The sequence below is a fragment of the Drosophila mauritiana genome, chromosome 2R (assembly GCF_004382145.1).
Source record: "Drosophila mauritiana strain mau12 chromosome 2R, ASM438214v1, whole genome shotgun sequence".
Taxonomy (NCBI): Eukaryota; Metazoa; Arthropoda; class Insecta; order Diptera; family Drosophilidae; genus Drosophila; species Drosophila mauritiana.
The window spans coordinates 20,501,166-20,518,283 of NC_046668.1; the positions used below are offsets into that span (position 1 = coordinate 20,501,166).

Consider the following 17,118-nt stretch of genomic DNA (forward strand, 5'->3'; position numbering starts at 1 on the left):
ACAACATATCGAAGAACTTGCATCACTAGTATGTCAATCGATATCAGGACGTCCAATGTGTCTGTCGGCTGTGGGCAATCGATATCTCCTCTGCAAATAGATATTTTCAGAATAATTGGCTTATTTCACTTCGCCCCAACGCTGCAGTAATGGTAAGTGTATCGAAGTGCAACCTGTAGTCGCCAGAAGTCGGAATTCCTAGAGAACCGAGTGCCCCAGGTCCAGGCTAAACCGAGTGCTGACTGCGCCCCTGTCGACGTCAAAAAAGGTCTGCCTGTGGTGAGAAGCAACGCCCCCCGGTCCAAAACCCACGTCCATGTATCCCTGGAGCTCCTCCTCGTACGGCGGCCAGATTCCCAGTGCCGCCAACGCCCGGGTAAATACTCCGCCAATCCCAGATTGCGAATCTTGGATATGTGTAATCTCTAACCCACTTATCTTCAATTTCGGCAATCCTACATCTCAACTTCCGGACTACTTCCGGGATTGAGCCAAGTCGGCTTATCTCGAGCTTAAAATAAATTTCATGTATTCCCTAACCAATAATATTGACTACCATCTGTCCTTTCAGACCATGCCGAATGGTTTGGATGACCAGGAGAAGCTGCTCGCTGAGGCCATTGGATCAGCGAGGAAGCAGGCCTTTCAGATGAACCACTTTCTGGACAAGGAGCGTATGCTGGACTCGCTCAAGTGCGCCAGCACCATGCTGGGTGAGCTGCGGACCTCCGTCCTCTCCCCAAAAAGTTACTACGAGCTGTGTGAGTAAAGGCAAAGCGTCTCTATTCAACTCCCGATCTAATCGCGTTAATTGAACCGCAGACATGGCCGTCACCAACGAACTGTGCCACCTGGAGCTGTACCTCAGCGAGAAAATCGACAAGAAAACGGATTTGTACGAGCTCGTTCAGTACTCGCACACTATTGTGCCGCGGTTGTACCTCCTCATAACAGTGGGCATTGTGTATATCAAGAATGACCCTACGCTAAAGCGCAGCATTCTGAAGGACCTGGTCGAGATGTGCCGCGGTGTCCAGCATCCGCTGCGAGGCCTCTTCCTGCGCAACTACCTGCTGCAGTGCACCCGCAACATCCTACCCGATGTGTTGGTTGAGGAGAACGAGCACGAGGGCAATGTCTATGATGCCATCGACTTCGTGCTGACCAACTTTGCCGAGATGAACAAGCTGTGGGTGCGCATGCAGCACCAGGGACACTCCAGCGAAAAGACGCGTCGCGAGAAGGAGCGTGAGGAACTAAAGATCCTGGTAGGCACCAATCTAGTGCGGTTGTCCCAGCTGGAGTCGGCCACTTTGGAGACCTACCAGCGACTCATTCTACCCGGCATCCTGGAGCAGGTGGTCAGCTGTCGGGATGCAATTGCACAGGAGTACCTAATGGAGTGCATCATCCAGGTGTTCCCCGACGAGTTCCACCTAAAGACACTTGACCCCTTCCTAAAGTCCTGCGCTCAGCTGGAGACCGGTGTTAATGTGAAAAACATCATAATATCGCTGATCGAACGACTGGCTGCCTATAACCAGCGAAGTGGCAAGGTAAGCCCCCCGTCGCTTCCAGCGCTAAGATAATATCTAAACTACTTTTATTTTAGACAAGTGGCAATGCCATCGATGCCATCATACCCGCCGAGGTGGAATTGTTTGAAGTTTTCAGTGTCCAAGTGGCAAACATCGTGCAGACCCGAATGGACATGCCGTTGGAGGACACCATATCGCTGCAGGTTGCTCTGCTGAGCCTGGCTCAGAAGGTGTATCCTGATCGAGTTGACTATGTAGATAAGGTGCTGGGCACAACCGCTCAAATTCTGCAGCGCATGAACATGAACAAGTAGGTTGAACTCTAATAGGGGAGCATCAAGTTTGCTACATATTCATTTCTTGCAGCATCTCCCATCTGCTATCTGTAAACCAGGAGTTATCCCGCCTTCTGCGCATCTGTATTGACTTCTACAACAACGCCTTGACCATAATTCAACTTCAAAACTTTTGCCCGCTGCTCGAAAAGTTTGACTACACATCCCGTAAATCGCTGGCCCTGTACCTAGTTATGAATATCTTGGACAACGAAACCCTAGTTCCAACAGCTGATCAGGCGGATAGTCTGCTGACCATCATTACGCCGTTGATTAAGGATGATGATACGAGCAAGGAAAACGGCGCGGTAGCAGGAAACACGACTCCGGATGCCGAGGAGTTTGCCGAAGAGCAGGGGGTTGTGGCACGGTATGTGTTATTTCCTTTTCACTAAACATTTCTAAATCAATTTCCTTTTTAAGATTTATTCACCTCATGCGCTCCGATGAACCGGACATGCAGTATAAAATGCTACAGACCGCACGAAAGCATCTGGGAAATGGGGGCGGGCAAAGGCTAAAGCATGTCCTACCTCCGCTTGTCTTCGCCGCCTACCAGCTGGCCTTCAAGTACAAGGCGATCGCCGAGCAGGATGAGAACTGGGACAAGAAGTGTCAAAAAATCGTGCAATACTGCCACAGTACCATCAGTGCGCTGGCCAAAGCCGATCTCGCAGACCTAGCTCTGCGTCTATACCTGCAAGGTGCCCTGGTCATTGGGGAGATCGGTTATACGAATCACGAAACGGTGGCATACGAATTCATGACCCAGGCTTTCTCGCTCTACGAAGACGAGATTTCCGACTCAAAGGCCCAGCTTGCAGCCATAACGCTCATCATGTCCACTTTCGAACAAATGTCCTGCTTCGGCGAGGAGAACGCTGAGCCGCTTAGGACGAATTGTGCGCTGGCTGCTTCAAAATTGCTGAAAAAACCGGATCAATGTCGCGGAGTTGTGGCCTGTGCGGCGCTTTTCTGGAGTGGAAAGTAAGTTGTCTAGCACTTTCTTGATTGAATTTTTACTGATATGACTTTATTCGCCACCAGGCAAAACGGCGAGGAGATGCGTGACGAGAAGCGAACTTTGGACTGCTTAAAGAAGGGTGCTCGCATAGCATCGCAGTGCTTGGATACCGGAGTGCAAGTTCAATTGTATGTGGAGCTGCTGAATCACTATCTGTTTTACTTCGAACGCGGCAACTCGCTTATCACTGTGGCTATGCTCAACCAGGTTACGATAGCTCATTGAAAATGAAAAGTGCCTTTAACTAAATAGAATTTCAATATTACAGCTAATTGCCAAGGTGAATGAGGAGCTGCCCAACCTGGAGCCCAGCGAGGAGACCAAACAGATCGAGAGCCATTACAAGAACACGCTGGCCCATATCCGCAGTCGGATGGAATCAAATGACTCGTCGCTGGAGGTCTCCTTTGCGGGCATAACTCTCAATTAGCCCAGCGCACCCACTTTGGATACCCCTGGCAAGCATCCAAGCGCTACTAAAGGCCTGCAGGACGATCGGTCAGGCCCGTTTTTATACAGCTAGTTATCAGCTCGCTCGTAGACCGTTTAGACTTATTCAAAGCTCTGCGAGAGTATTCAAATTGCTTGTGTGTGAAACGAAATTCCATGGTTAGGAAAGTTGTGGGCCTTCGACCAACTTTTGATTTGTCAATTTGATTTCGATCGTAATCGTAAGTGCAAAGTAAAAACATTCTTGATTATTTCCCCGATTTATTTAGTATGATAGCTATGCGTATATTTACCCCAGAGGATTTTTAATTTACCATATTTAATCTCCTAACCTTCCCTAAAAAATAATGTGAAAATATTGTTAAACAAAAATTATACAATCTTGCATACCATTATCGAATTGGTTCACGAATCGCCACGCGCTACGTATAAATATGTATTACAAATAAAGTTAAGACCAAATTGTTTTCGCAAAACAATGCGCCTGTATGTGTGGCCTGGACTACAGTGAATCAAAACTCGTCAGCGATAAACATGTAAAGTAATTCGTTTATTAAAAATATATAAGCCGACTAATTTCCATCGGTCTATCAATCAGTTAACTTAGCTTCCATTTACAATACACGATGAGTTCGCACTCGTACATATCCTACAGACTCTCGCCGATCGAATCTAGCTCCTCGTCCTTATTCGTCCTTCCATCAATCACATGCGCTACAAGGGTGCTGGATGTTCGTGTCCTTCCGGTTCCTCTGGTTGGTGTGGCAGTATTCGGGGGATGGAGCGATGTTGGGTGGCAGTTTCGTGTTGCTTCGAGACCAGTTAGTGGGTGAGAAGAGTGGTTAGGGACAGGCCTGGTACTGCGGGCAGTTAACTTGGTGCGTATGCGCAACTTAAAGCTAATATTTTTAGTCACTAGGTTCTAAGCATAAACATTACAGATAGAAGCGCCTAATTCACTTTCAGTGCCATATAGCAGCAAATGGAAAATTTTGAAGCATGAGATAAATTTGTTTTCGTTTCTGCATAGCTCGAGATTGCTCGGTGCGAGGTGTAGGCCCTCTGATTCCCCTTAAGCCGACTTCACATTGTAGTAGTTGTAGACGTAGGGCCACGAGGCCAGCACGTACTCCTCGATGCCGCACTCGTTGGAGCCTCGCAGGATGCGGAAGTAGCCATGCTCGCCCCACCAAGATCCCCACGAGTTCGCTGCGATCTGTTTAAAGGATGAGAAAAGGTCAATGACATGCAGGGTTGTGGCTCTGGCGCAATAATTAAGATAAGGCGACACTTACCCAATACTTTTCACCATTGTGCTCCTCTCCCCAGCCCACCAACTTCACCGAGTGGAACCCAGTGGGCGCCTTTCGGTTGGCTGCTGTCTCGCGGTAAACACCGCCTGAGTAGGCGAAGAAGTCCCTGTTAACCCGCATGGTGGCCTGTACGGGACCGGAGTGGAAGATCTCGGCCATAATGTCGGCTTCCCGGTTCAAGCTGTAGGCCGGACCCACCGTGTAGAGGGTGTCCCTGTCCACATTGACCGGCGTTTGGCAGCCATTGGCCCTCAGAGAGCGACTGTTGTGGCGGATCTTGCAGGTGTCGCGGTGCTGGGTGTAAGGATAGCAGTTCTCGTCGACCACGCCCTTCTTGTGCAAGTAGCGCCAGGCGGCGTCCAAGTGGCCACCTTCGCAGCCCTGCTGGCGGCGCGTGCAGGAGAGGATGTTCTGGGCAGACAGCTGGACGGCCTCCTTGCCCTTGCTCTGGATGGCGAAGCGATCGCTGGCCACCGAGGTGGTGGACAGCACCCATGAGGCACCGCACCAACCCTGGTCGGGCACCTCGGAGATGTAGCTGGACCACTTGTCCAGTGCGTTGAAGGAGCTGGGCAGGCCATCGGTGGGATTCCTTAGACGCGTCATCGCCTTCACGCGGTACGTGGGCTCCTTGGTGCCCAGACGCAGCTTCAGTCCCTCGGAGTACTTGCGACCCCACCACTGGTCATACTTGCGGGCGGACCAACCGAGTCTGTTAATGGAGTTCACGCTGTGCACGATCGCATCGTCGGTGAGGCACAGATCCTGGTCGCACTGCACGCTGCCGCCCTCCAAACAGCGGCACTCATTGCAGTTGTCCCACGTGGTATTGTACTTGCTGAAGTAGACGCCGTTGTGCTCGCAGGAGATGATTGGGTCGGCTTCGCCAATGCAGAAGGAGCGGTAGTCGGGACAGCAGTCGCTGGAGTCGTCCCGATCGCAGAACTCATCGCAGTAGCAGAGAGTGTCTGTAAAAAAGGGTTAGATAATACATTAAATATACAGGACACACAACCAGTTTGATTATTAATTTTAAGTGTAATATTGTATAAAACTATACATACTGGAGATGGGCACCGAGCAGCCGTCGTGCCGATCCTTGCAGCAGGTGTTCTCCCGGGCGCAGTAAGGACCTGGGAAGTCCCTCTTCAGTGTGGGATCGAAAAGGGCGATGGCCCCGCCCATTAGCAGGACCAGAAGGCCCACCAGGTGGACGCACTTGATGGACATGGCTCCTCGGACGACCTCTAATCTGCAACTGTATCGGGAAATGTGCGGAATTTTTAATTTTGCGTATATGGCTAAAATACTATCTTATCGCTTAGATCAAAAGCCAGATAAGCATCTTGCAATTTGTCAACAATTAGCGTGGCGAATACACGACTACTTCGCATATCGCTCATACGACCCGTGGAACGCAATCGAAAAATTAGTCAGGCACTGAGAAACCCGTCCGGTCTGGGTGGGTTAATTAATTGGTGTATCTCTTGGATACGGGCAGCTCCTCATCAGAAATTCGCTGGCCGCGCACAGCCAAGCAGTTAACAGTTAGCTCCACCAAATATATTCTGATGACGCCAGCTGGTTTGGCGATCCGCGGTCTAAACAAAAACGTTTCTTTTTCCCCACTTTTTGCTGGCTCCGTTTTGGTCTCTTTGATTCGGCAGCGAATTCAAATTTGCGCACACCAATCGAAAAATCCAACAAAGTCACTCCTCGAAGCGCCCCTTTATTCCATGTTGTTGTTTTCGCGCTTTCAAATATTTCTTTTCCGCTGATAATTCTGGAGGTAAAGACGAAGATTAAACTCGTTTATCTTTGAGAATGAGAATACGACGCGAGCCCAAAGTTTCATAAATAAATGCAAATTGCAAATAGATTTTTCCTGTTTCGCCTGCTGGCTAAGCATTTTTGTCGAGCGTCCCACCGTCTAATATATCTAGAAATCTTCTGATTCACGAGTGCTGCTGGCCAAACAAAAGTTTCGAAGGTGTTCAAACACACACCCCACCCCACGGTTTAATATGCGAATATACATATTTTTTTTATCGATTGTTCGCTAATGCTGAACCCGTTTTTAATTTAGTGATAATTAATTTGAAAGTTCGTGTTGGTAATTAATGACCCAGTCAATTGGCAATAAAGTTTTGGCACGAATACGACGCGCCGAAAAGAATCAAATTGAATTGTAGTTTGAGCCGTGACGAGGGCTCTATTATTAGAAACCCAGTAAACAGCGGGGAGGATAATCAACTTCTTCGCAGATGGGCCAAGATTGTTGACACATTTCGACGATGTTTATGCCCGATGGAGCCACAGATATTCTGAATACCAGGCATTAAATTGAACTCCAAACAATCGCGTCGTTTGCTGACACAGCAGTCTGGTAAACAGAATGGGTTTCGGGCACCGTTTACTCTTCCAGTTACCGTGCGGAATACTAACATTTCGTAAGTTTGCACAATTCAAGTCAAATGCCCGCACTTTGTGGCCGATTTAATACACTCGATTTCGATTTCCTTGTCGCGCGGTGTTCTTACTCCGATCGCGGCTGCTTGCTGACTGAATTCAGTTAGAATTATGGGCCACCACATAAGGTTGCTGCTGCTGCTGCTGCTGCTTCTGTTAATATTGCTGCTGGCAGCGCTGCTCTGCCGCCCGATCTCGGGACCTATAGGCTATATAGCTTACAGCTTATGGCTTGTGGCGTATAGCGTAGGTGGTCTGCTTGGCAGAGCGAAAGGGAGAGAGAGAGAGAGAGTGAGAGTGAGGCAGCCGTCCTGCTGTTACTGCCACTGTGGCGTATACGTCATTTGTATCTGATGGGTTAACAGAGCGCATCCCAAGGTTTCTCGGTGGGCAAAATGTTTGCCCGATTTTGGCAAACGCAATTGGCACGGGAATGGGCGGATAATTGGTATGTTTGGTATGCAGCCCACCTATAAGGTCAAAGATCAGTAAGAGCCACCCACTTCATGTGCAAATTCCTCGGCGGATTTTTGTGCGCAGTTAATATTATTTTGTTTTTGTTTGCACTTATCTGGTTCCGCCTTTGATAAGATATATAAATATGTGATAATTGAACCCAATTTGAGTTCAAGGCCTTTGGCCAGTAATCAAATAAACTTAATTGGGCCATGTCTTTTTTTTTCCAAATCAGTGCGGAATTTGCATACCATCTACATTTTGAGCAATTTTGTATTTTATAGATTTCATATCTCACTTTCTGCCTTTTGGGTATGCGATCATCGCCAATGTGTCTGCCACTTCACTTAACTTCGATCTGGAGCTTCTGCTCTTTGCATACGAGTAATTATCATTAAGAGCACTTGCAGTGCCATATAGATCTCAGTTAACTGGGCTTCGTCATCTAGGGGATGATCCGATTACGACTTACGCTGAAAGCAAAACAAACTATGCCGTCAACCTTTATTTACTGTTCGATGAGTCCCTCTTAGCCGGAAGTAAAATGAATTGAATCACCAATAGTAATGAAAATATTTCCCTTTTGATTGGGAACGATAGAGTGAATCATAAATTTCCCCTCGATAAACTATGAAAGCTGGAAAAAATAGGAAAGCTAATTAAAAGCATGTCTCCACCGCCGAATGGGCAACACAAATCAGACCCCAATGTGTGAAATAAAGCCATCAGACGACATTAAGTCGGTCTGTCGCCCGACGCGATTTGCATGACATTAACTTCGGTTTTATGAGCGATATCTGTCCGAAAACTGCCGGCCAAATTACGATCTGTGGCCGAAAGCGGACATGAAACCTCGAAGAGATTAATGGAGACCGAAGCGAATGATTCGTCTAATGGCCAAGTTAAAAAACCGGCGGGGTAATGTTCCTTTCTCCCCGTGCATTCACCACATGGATGAGTTTACACCCAGAGCAAATAAGTTTAAAGAACTAAATAAAATTATCTTGTTTGCAATGCCAACTTTGTTTCCCCTGACCTTCACGTAAGCCATGAGTAATTCCTGAAGCTTTATGTACGTGTCTCAGTTTCAGTAGTGCCGAAAGCTAATCGCTGACAACACGACAACGTCGTTGAATTCGGAATGCAATTAAAGCGAACTATGTCTATGCATCAACGTGAGGGATTGATGACAATCTGGCGGGTAAATGAAGTCATTAATGTGTCGTCGACTGACTGACTGCCTTATCATCGCGAATTGCTGACTAAAACTGGGCAATCAATTAGCGGGTATTTATACAAACATAATTATGCCATTATTTAATTGGCCCCCTGATTAGCATTATTTTGAGTGGCTATGCTATGGTGGTATGGCATTTTATTGGTATTCCGGCCGTATAGATTGGTGGCATTCCATGGCACTGAAGTCATATTGCTGTGCTAAATTGTTGGACACAAGTACCTGGAGCGGGAATAGGCGGAAGGGAAGTATTTTCGATACCCAAAACTAGTTCAAGAACGAGCCAATCCATTGGCAATCCCACCTGACATGTTACTTCCTTATCGCGGATGTTATCGGCACGATTTACATTGTTCAATTTTGTGGACAGATTCATGGTATTTCGTCATAGCGCCAACTGATAAGTTAGCTTGGCTGGGCGACATAAAAGTGGGGAAACTTTGGTCATAAATCGAGAGATTCCCCTCTAAATGAATGCCTCTTTATTGTCTAGGAAGTTGTGGACGGAATTTTAATCAGCTCTGCCCAGCTCTCGAAATTCGAAAGGAATTTTTTCGAATTCCAAACAGGCTATTTTCAGAAATTAATAACTGTGGCTAATCGTTTCCGCTGCAAGGCAAGGCAAATTCAACAAAGAATTCATAAATATCTGCCAGCATTCATTGAGAGTTGCCAAGGCATTTGCAAGCATCCATAATCAATTTACTGATCATTAAAAAGAGTATTTATTTGCTCAATTTTTTAACGGTCTGTCTTTGTTTATGTGCAATTGCGAATGAGAATTTTGAACTTGTTGATCAAGCAATTAATGAAGTATAAACCAGCAGGAATTTCGGCTTTCTCCTTGGCATTCGGGGTCACCAGCTGGAACCGAAACTGCAACCTTGGGCGGTTCGATTGGGTGAGAATTTCGGCATGATTGCAGTGCGTATGGGTATATTTGTTTTGATTGGGTCTTTCACAATTTTAATTACAATTACAGTTTCCGAGAACTTTCGTCTAGGTATGCCAGGAATTTGTATATTGAATAAATCGAAGTGAGATATGTGTCTTCAAGGTCGAGGTCACCCAGTTTGGCACGCAATATTCGCATCAGTTCCATTTCGGTGGAATGTTGGTCAAGTAGTGACGAAATACCAACGAATTGAATTAATTTCACTTGTCAATTGGGACCATTCCTCGGTCGGCAGCCACAAACGAGAAGAGAACACGACCCAATGGAGGTCACTTTTTTTTGGCATATTTGTGTTTAATGTCTCAAATTGTCGATTCGTTTCAATTACACTCCACTTGTGGGGCATCGAGTGCAGGCACTAGACTCTACTAGCTTTTATGCAATTTACATACTTTCTGTTGTTCGCCTGTCTGACATTGAACGAGAATTATTATATTAACAATTAGGCAAACAGAATAAAAGATACAACAATGCGAAGACAGAGGTGTCAGGCATATTAAATGCGCGAATTGTTGGTGCGCCAAAGTATTTTATTTATGCGAGTGCAGAAAAAGTGCTGCGAATTTGACAGTTTGACAATTGGTTTATTATTTCTATCGGCCAGCTGCTTGATAGCCAATTTATTGATCGGCTTCGGTTTCAATATTGTTTCCGGGTGCAAAACCCCACACCTTTACACTACACACCCCACCACAGATGGCCAATTTATTCAGCATTTCCATTGCTTGAAGTTACATTTTGCGATCTACGCCTTATCGCAAAATAAAATCAGCCAACTTTTTGGCTATTTATAAGAGTTATTTCACACAAGATTGGAAAGCAATCGAAGCAGCCAAGCGGCTAATTTTAAAACATTTGCAAACACTTCAGACCGACGTCATTGTTTAATGAGTTTGGATTATTTACGGCTGGCTGGAGAATATTTACGTATATTTTGGCTAATCGTAGACTAAACCATTACGTGGAAATTTCAAAATAGAACATTTCGGCCTTCCACTAGATTTCTTTATGGCTTCGTTAGAATCCTTGGCATTGAATTAAGATATTACCTTTTGTCGTTGAATTAAGAGAAAATCACCTGTTTATTAATCGCGCAAAATCATTTCCCTGTGTACATTTTCTAACTAATAAAAATAATTAAAGCAAAGCTGAATGCTTCTGGTGTTCTCCAAACACGAGCAGTGGAATTGATTTTTGTTTTTCTCAAATGTTGTTGTTGATAATTAATATTTCGCTCATCGAGCGAGGTGCTGGAGGTGTGTGTAAGCTTCTATATTTAGAGCTAAACCCATAGATCTAGTAGCAGGGCAGGTGTATAACTCTCGGAAATTGCACTCAAGTGCCCCCACACAACTTGAAAAACTGTTGCTATTTTTTTTTTGGCCTGTTTGCAGTTGATTAGTAATTATCGTATGTGTCAGTCACTCAGCTGCTACTCCCCAAATTGGGCAGTTCGTCAATCATCATAACCGAGATCCGACATCATATCTCCTTAAACTCATCCCCCCCAGTTGTATAATACTTCATATGCATTCAGAAACAAAGGCGAGATCAGATGTTTTCAAGGCTGTCCCGTAAGTCGTAACATATTGGTTGGGAGAACAAGGCCCTCAAGCATTTTATAGCGAGACCGAACCCAATCGTCACCTCTCGCAAAAATTGCACGAGAAATGAGCCTCGTACCGCTCATAAAGGGCCAAAACTGGTTGGGAATTATAGGCACCGTGTGGTGGTGGAATGTTTGGTTGATAGCACAACAGCAATGTTACGGGGCTCTGTTACTCTAACAGCGCTGTTGAGCTCCACTGGACGAATTTTAATGGGCGCTGCGCTTGTCGCTTTTATTATGAAACTGGGTGGATTTCTTGAGTTCTGTGTTTATAGCGGTCGCTTTGTCAGCCGTTTAATTTGCGGTGGTGCTAGCACTTAAGCTAAATGCCTTGCCATCAAGTTTCTAGATTGCTGCAGCCAAGGGAACCAAAATAAACTGTGGGGCTCATAAAACGGCGGCCAAAATAGACAACTCGATGTGTTTACAAGTCGGCTCTCGTTATAGTTTTGGGGCTAATATAATCGAAACTAAGCGGTTTACTCCCCCACATGTTAGTGACGTCAATTTGGGCAAGTATGTGCTGAATGTGCAATTACTTAGTGTTAAACAAACTAATATGGACTCTTATAATAGCTCGAGTATTTCCTTGATTTTTTCGTCAAGCAAAGGAAGTGGAGTACACAGAATTTCGGTGATTCTATAGAACTTTGTTTCTTATTTTATGTAACCCGTCAATCATTGATTATAAAATAGATTGTAGATGGAATTTTGGTCCGCCTTTAGTAATATTCGTCGATAAAGTGTGCTATCAGGGAGTTCCAGACTTCGACTCCCCTCAATTATTCGGTATTTGCAGTGGCTCAATCGTACTTATTATTAATTGCCCAGCATATGCGATCGCGACAAATGTTTTAATTATATTGAGAGCAGTGCTTTCGATACGGCTTGTCCCATATTCCAACGCCTACGGTCTCATGGGTCTCCACTTGGAGCAGGCCAGTGGGACAAGTCTGGTATCCGCGATCTCGGCAGCGGCCCCGCCCTCCGATTTGCATAGCTTACATATATATCTGAGCCCCTATCTGAACCCGAATCCAAATCCGAATGTTATACAAGCGGTTTGTCTGTCTGGAGCGTTGGTGTCACTCGCTGTTCTATTCATAGCCGACTTGATTGCGATTTTGCCTCTGATTCGCATGACGAATCTTTTCTGGGCACTTTCTTCTGTACGCCAATCAACCGCAAAAGTAGCGAAGTACGGCCTAAAGCAAATTCATTTGAAATTACCCTCTCGAAATTTATTTCTACCTATTTGCGATGCTATGCCGAATATTGGGCGAACCGTGAACTAACATCCACAAGCGAATGTTTCAGGTTCTGCCAAAAATTTAATTTCAAACAGATGGTTGAATTTGGGTGGCCAAGCAATTACTTTTACTTTTCGACAGGGAATGACAATTTAAGTGCCTGCATTCGAAGAAAAACACGGGGATAATAAACGTATTTAATACTACAACGAGGAATGAAAGTTATTTTAATTACTTTTTATTTCACTTTATCATTCTTGACTTCAAGGTGCTCATACTTAATATTTTGTAATCCACGTCTTCTAGATGGAGATTTAGTTAATACTTATAGGTAAGTAAAAATTTTAGAGCTAAAATTCAATTGTAGTGTCTATTTTTAGATCGCTGCGTAACATGCCCCATAATCTTGAACGGGTTAAATGGGTTAATGAGCTAACCGAAATCCCCAAACCCCCAAAACCCAAAGTGATCACTTGACGTGCGAGTTGGGGACTATTGTCGCTTTCGCGGATGTTTGTGCCATTGTTGCGGCCAGAATGCCAATGTCAATGCCAAGTGCGAATCATTTGGCGTGCGATAGATACAGCTCTATCTGTATCTCTATCTGTGTCTGTATCTGTATCTGAATATGTTTGCGGACTCATGTACGAGCTGTGTGTATTTTATTGCGGCCCCAACCAATGTCAGTGACACTCAGCTCAGAAGTCAGTGTCAATGTCTGCACGAAGATGACAACGCATTCGCTCATCGTGTTTAATGTGTTTTGTGTTGACCAAGAAATGCTATTTGGTTGAATCATTGCAGAGAGCTGTTTGAATACGTATTCCGCTATTTGTGAATATGACGTGCCTCCAACCGAACCCCCAAAAATTATATTTGCCTACCTCTTTCACGCCCGTCAACTGTCCAACAATGTCGCCCCAATTGTTGTTTAGTTACATATCATTCCATTATTATGCGCAGTTAGCCCAAGAACTTTGTGTGATGGTAATGGGCGATATGTCATCATAAATTAATTGCCCTCGAATAATAAACACAACTGATGGTAAAAAGAGTGCCTAAACAAAATATCACATAAATTAATTGTCGCCAAAAAATAATAATAAAGCCAGCAGAGTAAAGGAGAGCTTTCTGCTTAAAAGAATTGCCGCATTTTTATCAACAAATACAGTAGGGAAAATTGAACGGACTGAAAATATTATAATATTTCTCCTAAGCTGAGTATAAAAAATATGAATTAATAACTTGACAGTAATCAACACTTCTAGTTCTGTATCTTTGTTGTTAAAGGCGTCTGAATGAACTATCTGATGGATAAACAATTCCCACTTTAGGCGACGTCCACTACTCATTTATGAACTATTATGGCTTTATTCGCTCTATCTTTCGATCTGACTGGCTGTCACTTTCTGGACTGGGGTTTCACTTTGGCCAAGTTCAATTAGCACGGGTTGCATAATTGAAAGTGCCAACAGGTCCCCTGTTTTCGATCGCAGGGCGCCACTTTAGCGCTCGCCAAGGTGTGAACTGCTAATGGGCCACAAATATCGACTGGGAAAAGCAAATAGGCCATGTTTCTTGGCCAAATAACAACCGGGCCGAAAAGCCTAGCGCTGCAGTGCAGGTGGGCCGTGACGTCACGTAGATCCGTATTTGCAATTGGCAATGGAGCGTACGATAATCATCGGTGACGTCATTTGTCAACCCGCTGACAGCCAAGTGATAGCTAAATGCATTTTCCATTTAGCGCCATTGAATCACTGATTGAATGGGAGTCGATACGTGCCGTAAATCAAATTCGACGGCGGTGGCAAGCACTGTGACAACACCAGATCGTACTTCTCGTCAAATGGCGAATAAAAATAGGAGGTAAAATAAATAAAAATACCGATATGTACATTCCATCACCTGGGAAAGGTTAAAGTTCAGTGTCGAGAGGTGTGGGTGTCCATTAATCGCATGCAAGCCCCTCGGCGACTCATAACCACATTGTAGTAATCGTAATAGCCATAATAAAGATTCGAATCAATTACGAAAATATGCTAAGATCGGGCCCAAACCCCCGAAGCGTGTCAATTGCGATTGAATAAATAAATGTGTGCATTTAACATATTTACTCACTATTCACAAATAACCTTAACCGCCGAGCTGCAGTCGGCCAACGGTGCGTATGAGCCATATATCAAAACGATGACGGAGCAATCGACGGCAGAATGTAAACTGCTTGTGATGCAATTTACATTTTAATTGCCGATTTTCTAGCTGAGCTGTGTTCTGTTGCCCAGGCCAATCCATTTAAATGGCGCTTTGCCTAATGACATCGTCACGTTCCCCCCTGCAGTCTACAGTGGGCCCCCACTAGCACTTCCCCCATTTCTCGACGAGATTTCGTCGCTCTCAAATCTGAGCTATTCGAATCATTGATTATGCAAATTCCACAAAGGTAATCAAATAGGCCTGAGGGTTGTGGCACATACTTAACGAGTCGTAAAGTCTCTGAGAATTATGTAAAAGCAAATTGGATCGCCGACGTTAAGATCGTAACTATGGCAGGGAGGTGGAATTCATTTCGGAGCTGCCATTATGCTACACAGTTCAAGATCCCCAGCCCCAGAAGCGCCAGCCATCCCGCGAACAGAGATAAATATGACATCACCTGGACAAGACCAGTAGCCCCATGTCTCTGGGTTTTTGCTCACTCACCTTTGTCAGGTGTGCTTGCTTTCGGTTTGTTTTTGGTTTTTGTTATTTGTTTTTGTAGGGGCTGCGGTGGGGGGAGGTGCCGGAACTGGACCGGATTGCGTGTTTGCTTTGTCCGCTCAAAGATGAAAACTAACAAATTTATGGGATTAGTTGCGATACTATATAATATGGAATATTTGGCTGCTCTGGTTTGTATTGTTAATGTTGTTTCGTTACAGATTGCTCGAGCCATTCGCTTCCTGCCCGAATTCTGGTTAACCTTAGAGACCAGCCATATTTACATATATCCATGATTGTAAAGCTGAATTGTCACATTTTTCCCACTGATACCTGACCCTTCTCAGGGGTTACCCTAGCACCTACGTGCCCAAACTCCAGTCTCAAATCCAAAGGATAGTGCATTCACATGTTTGCATGGGCTGCATTTGCATTTCCATTTGTTCAAGTTCACGGTCAGTGGAGCAAAATACACAGAACTAGAATAACATGTTCGCCTGACGGCAGCAAAAGCTAATGCCCAATGTAAACATCGCCGGAGGAATTCCAGCTGCACATCGAAAATAAGACGCAATCCCCAGGTTGTCTATTTGGTTTTAGGTAAAAATTCGGAGCCAAAAGCCCACCGCTTTCCTCTGCGATGATCGATTGCAGTCGTGTCGGTGGAGATTTCTTTATTTTGTTTTTTTTTTGCTGTTATAAATAGCGTGACTCTGGCGGATTTAGCGTCCGTATCTGGTGAATGCATCTGCATCTGCATCTGCTGTTCACCCACGAACCGCCATCAGCGCTTTTGGCCAGACTCGATCTTGGCCCAAAGTGGCACAAGCATCTTCCAGACTTTCTAGCGGTGCGTCCCGTGAAAAATGCAAGTTTGCTCAGATTTCTGATAAATGTTTGTGTTTGCCGTCCAAATTTCCAGCTGGCGCTGGCGAAAGGGGTAAAAGTTGGGCTAAATGGGATAGCTCTTTATCTAAACGGATTGCGCGGCTTAAGCGCTCAAAGTAGAGCAAATATTTAAGGTCATAACTCGGGATCGGGCTGTTTGCTTAGTCTGATTAATTAGCAAATTAGCAAGTGCCAACTGATATAGCTCACAGAACGAGATCCTCCTGTTGTTGTTTTCCGACTCGAATGTCTGTTCGTCAACCGCAAATCCGGAGACAATCCATCTGATATTGATTTCCCGCCGAGCCACGCATTCAATTACAATTTCAACACTTGCTCTGCGTTGCAATTCGAACTGGATTCGGTTTATCTGTAAGTTTATCTACCTCAAATTCTCACCTGTCACACACAATTCAGGTGGTAATCGCCGAAACTGAGATTCAAACGCTAAAGATACACTCGCGCACTATTAGCCAGCCAGGCGAAAAGTCAGCTGAAATTAGCGTCAAATCGGGCCTAAACTGTAAAGACTGATCTGATCCGCACGCGACAGATTTGGAACCCAAACTGAGACTGAGACTGAGCCAAGTTAGCAGACCAAGCTGAGCTGCAAACTGAACTGCGATCTGAGGACTGCGAATGGGGAAACGACGCGACTTTAAAAGCCGACAAGCTGCTGCCGACAAGCGATTTGCGTTTTGCGACCACAACACTACGTAAACGAACCCCTGGCTCCCTGGCTTCCACTTTTCGCTGAGCCAGCGAATCGTTGAACAAGCGAATTTTTCAGAACTTTTAAACAACAAAAAGACCCAAAATGAAGATTCAAAGTAACCCGAAACAAGGACAAGGCACGAGCGAAAATGAGCTGAAATGAACTTACTTTAAAATATC

General features: G+C 45.1%; 2 protein-coding genes across 3 annotated transcripts; one reads left to right on the top strand and one right to left on the bottom strand.

Annotated features, from left to right (window-relative positions):
- Positions 1-184: 184 nt before the first annotated feature.
- Positions 185-3,927, top strand: LOC117135865 (vacuolar protein sorting-associated protein 35). Its single transcript, XM_033296394.1, has 8 exons — positions 185-376; positions 572-761; positions 823-1,556; positions 1,613-1,848; positions 1,905-2,243; positions 2,297-2,860; positions 2,921-3,104; positions 3,166-3,927. The coding sequence occupies exons 1-8, from the start codon at positions 317-319 to the stop codon at positions 3,325-3,327; spliced, it is 2,469 nt and encodes an 822-aa protein (XP_033152285.1). The 5' UTR covers positions 185-316; the 3' UTR covers positions 3,328-3,927.
- On the bottom strand, positions 3,877-16,797 carry LOC117135866 (tubulointerstitial nephritis antigen-like). Of its 2 annotated transcripts, none has more exons than XM_033296397.1 (4): positions 16,624-16,797; positions 5,725-5,918; positions 4,643-5,628; positions 3,877-4,563 (listed from the first exon to the last, which is right to left on the bottom strand). In XM_033296397.1, exons 2-4 carry the CDS (start codon positions 5,888-5,890, stop codon positions 4,420-4,422), a joined length of 1,296 nt encoding a protein of 431 aa, XP_033152288.1. In that variant the 5' UTR covers positions 5,891-5,918; positions 16,624-16,797; the 3' UTR covers positions 3,877-4,419. The 2 variants fall into 2 exon arrangements, with proteins under 2 accessions (XP_033152288.1, XP_033152286.1); XM_033296395.1 differs by lacking the exon at positions 16,624-16,797 and adding an exon at positions 7,106-7,227.
- Positions 16,798-17,118: the final 321 nt, after the last annotated feature.

Coding starts and splice junctions, on each gene's coding strand:
- LOC117135865 (XM_033296394.1), top strand. CDS start 317: ATGTATCCCTGGAGCTCCTCCTCGTACGGCGGCCAGATTCCCAGTGCC. Junction 1,557..1,612: donor ATAACCAGCGAAGTGGCAAG/GTAAGCCCCCCG, acceptor CTTTTATTTTAG/ACAAGTGGCAATGCCATCGA. Junction 1,849..1,904: donor CAGCGCATGAACATGAACAA/GTAGGTTGAACT, acceptor CATTTCTTGCAG/CATCTCCCATCTGCTATCTG.
- LOC117135866 (XM_033296397.1), bottom strand. CDS start 5,890: ATGTCCATCAAGTGCGTCCACCTGGTGGGCCTTCTGGTCCTGCTAATG. Junction 5,629..5,724: donor CTGCTCGGTGCCCATCTCCA/GTATGTATAGTT, acceptor CCTTTTTTACAG/ACACTCTCTGCTACTGCGAT. Junction 4,564..4,642: donor ACAATGGTGAAAAGTATTGG/GTAAGTGTCGCC, acceptor TCCTTTAAACAG/ATCGCAGCGAACTCGTGGGG.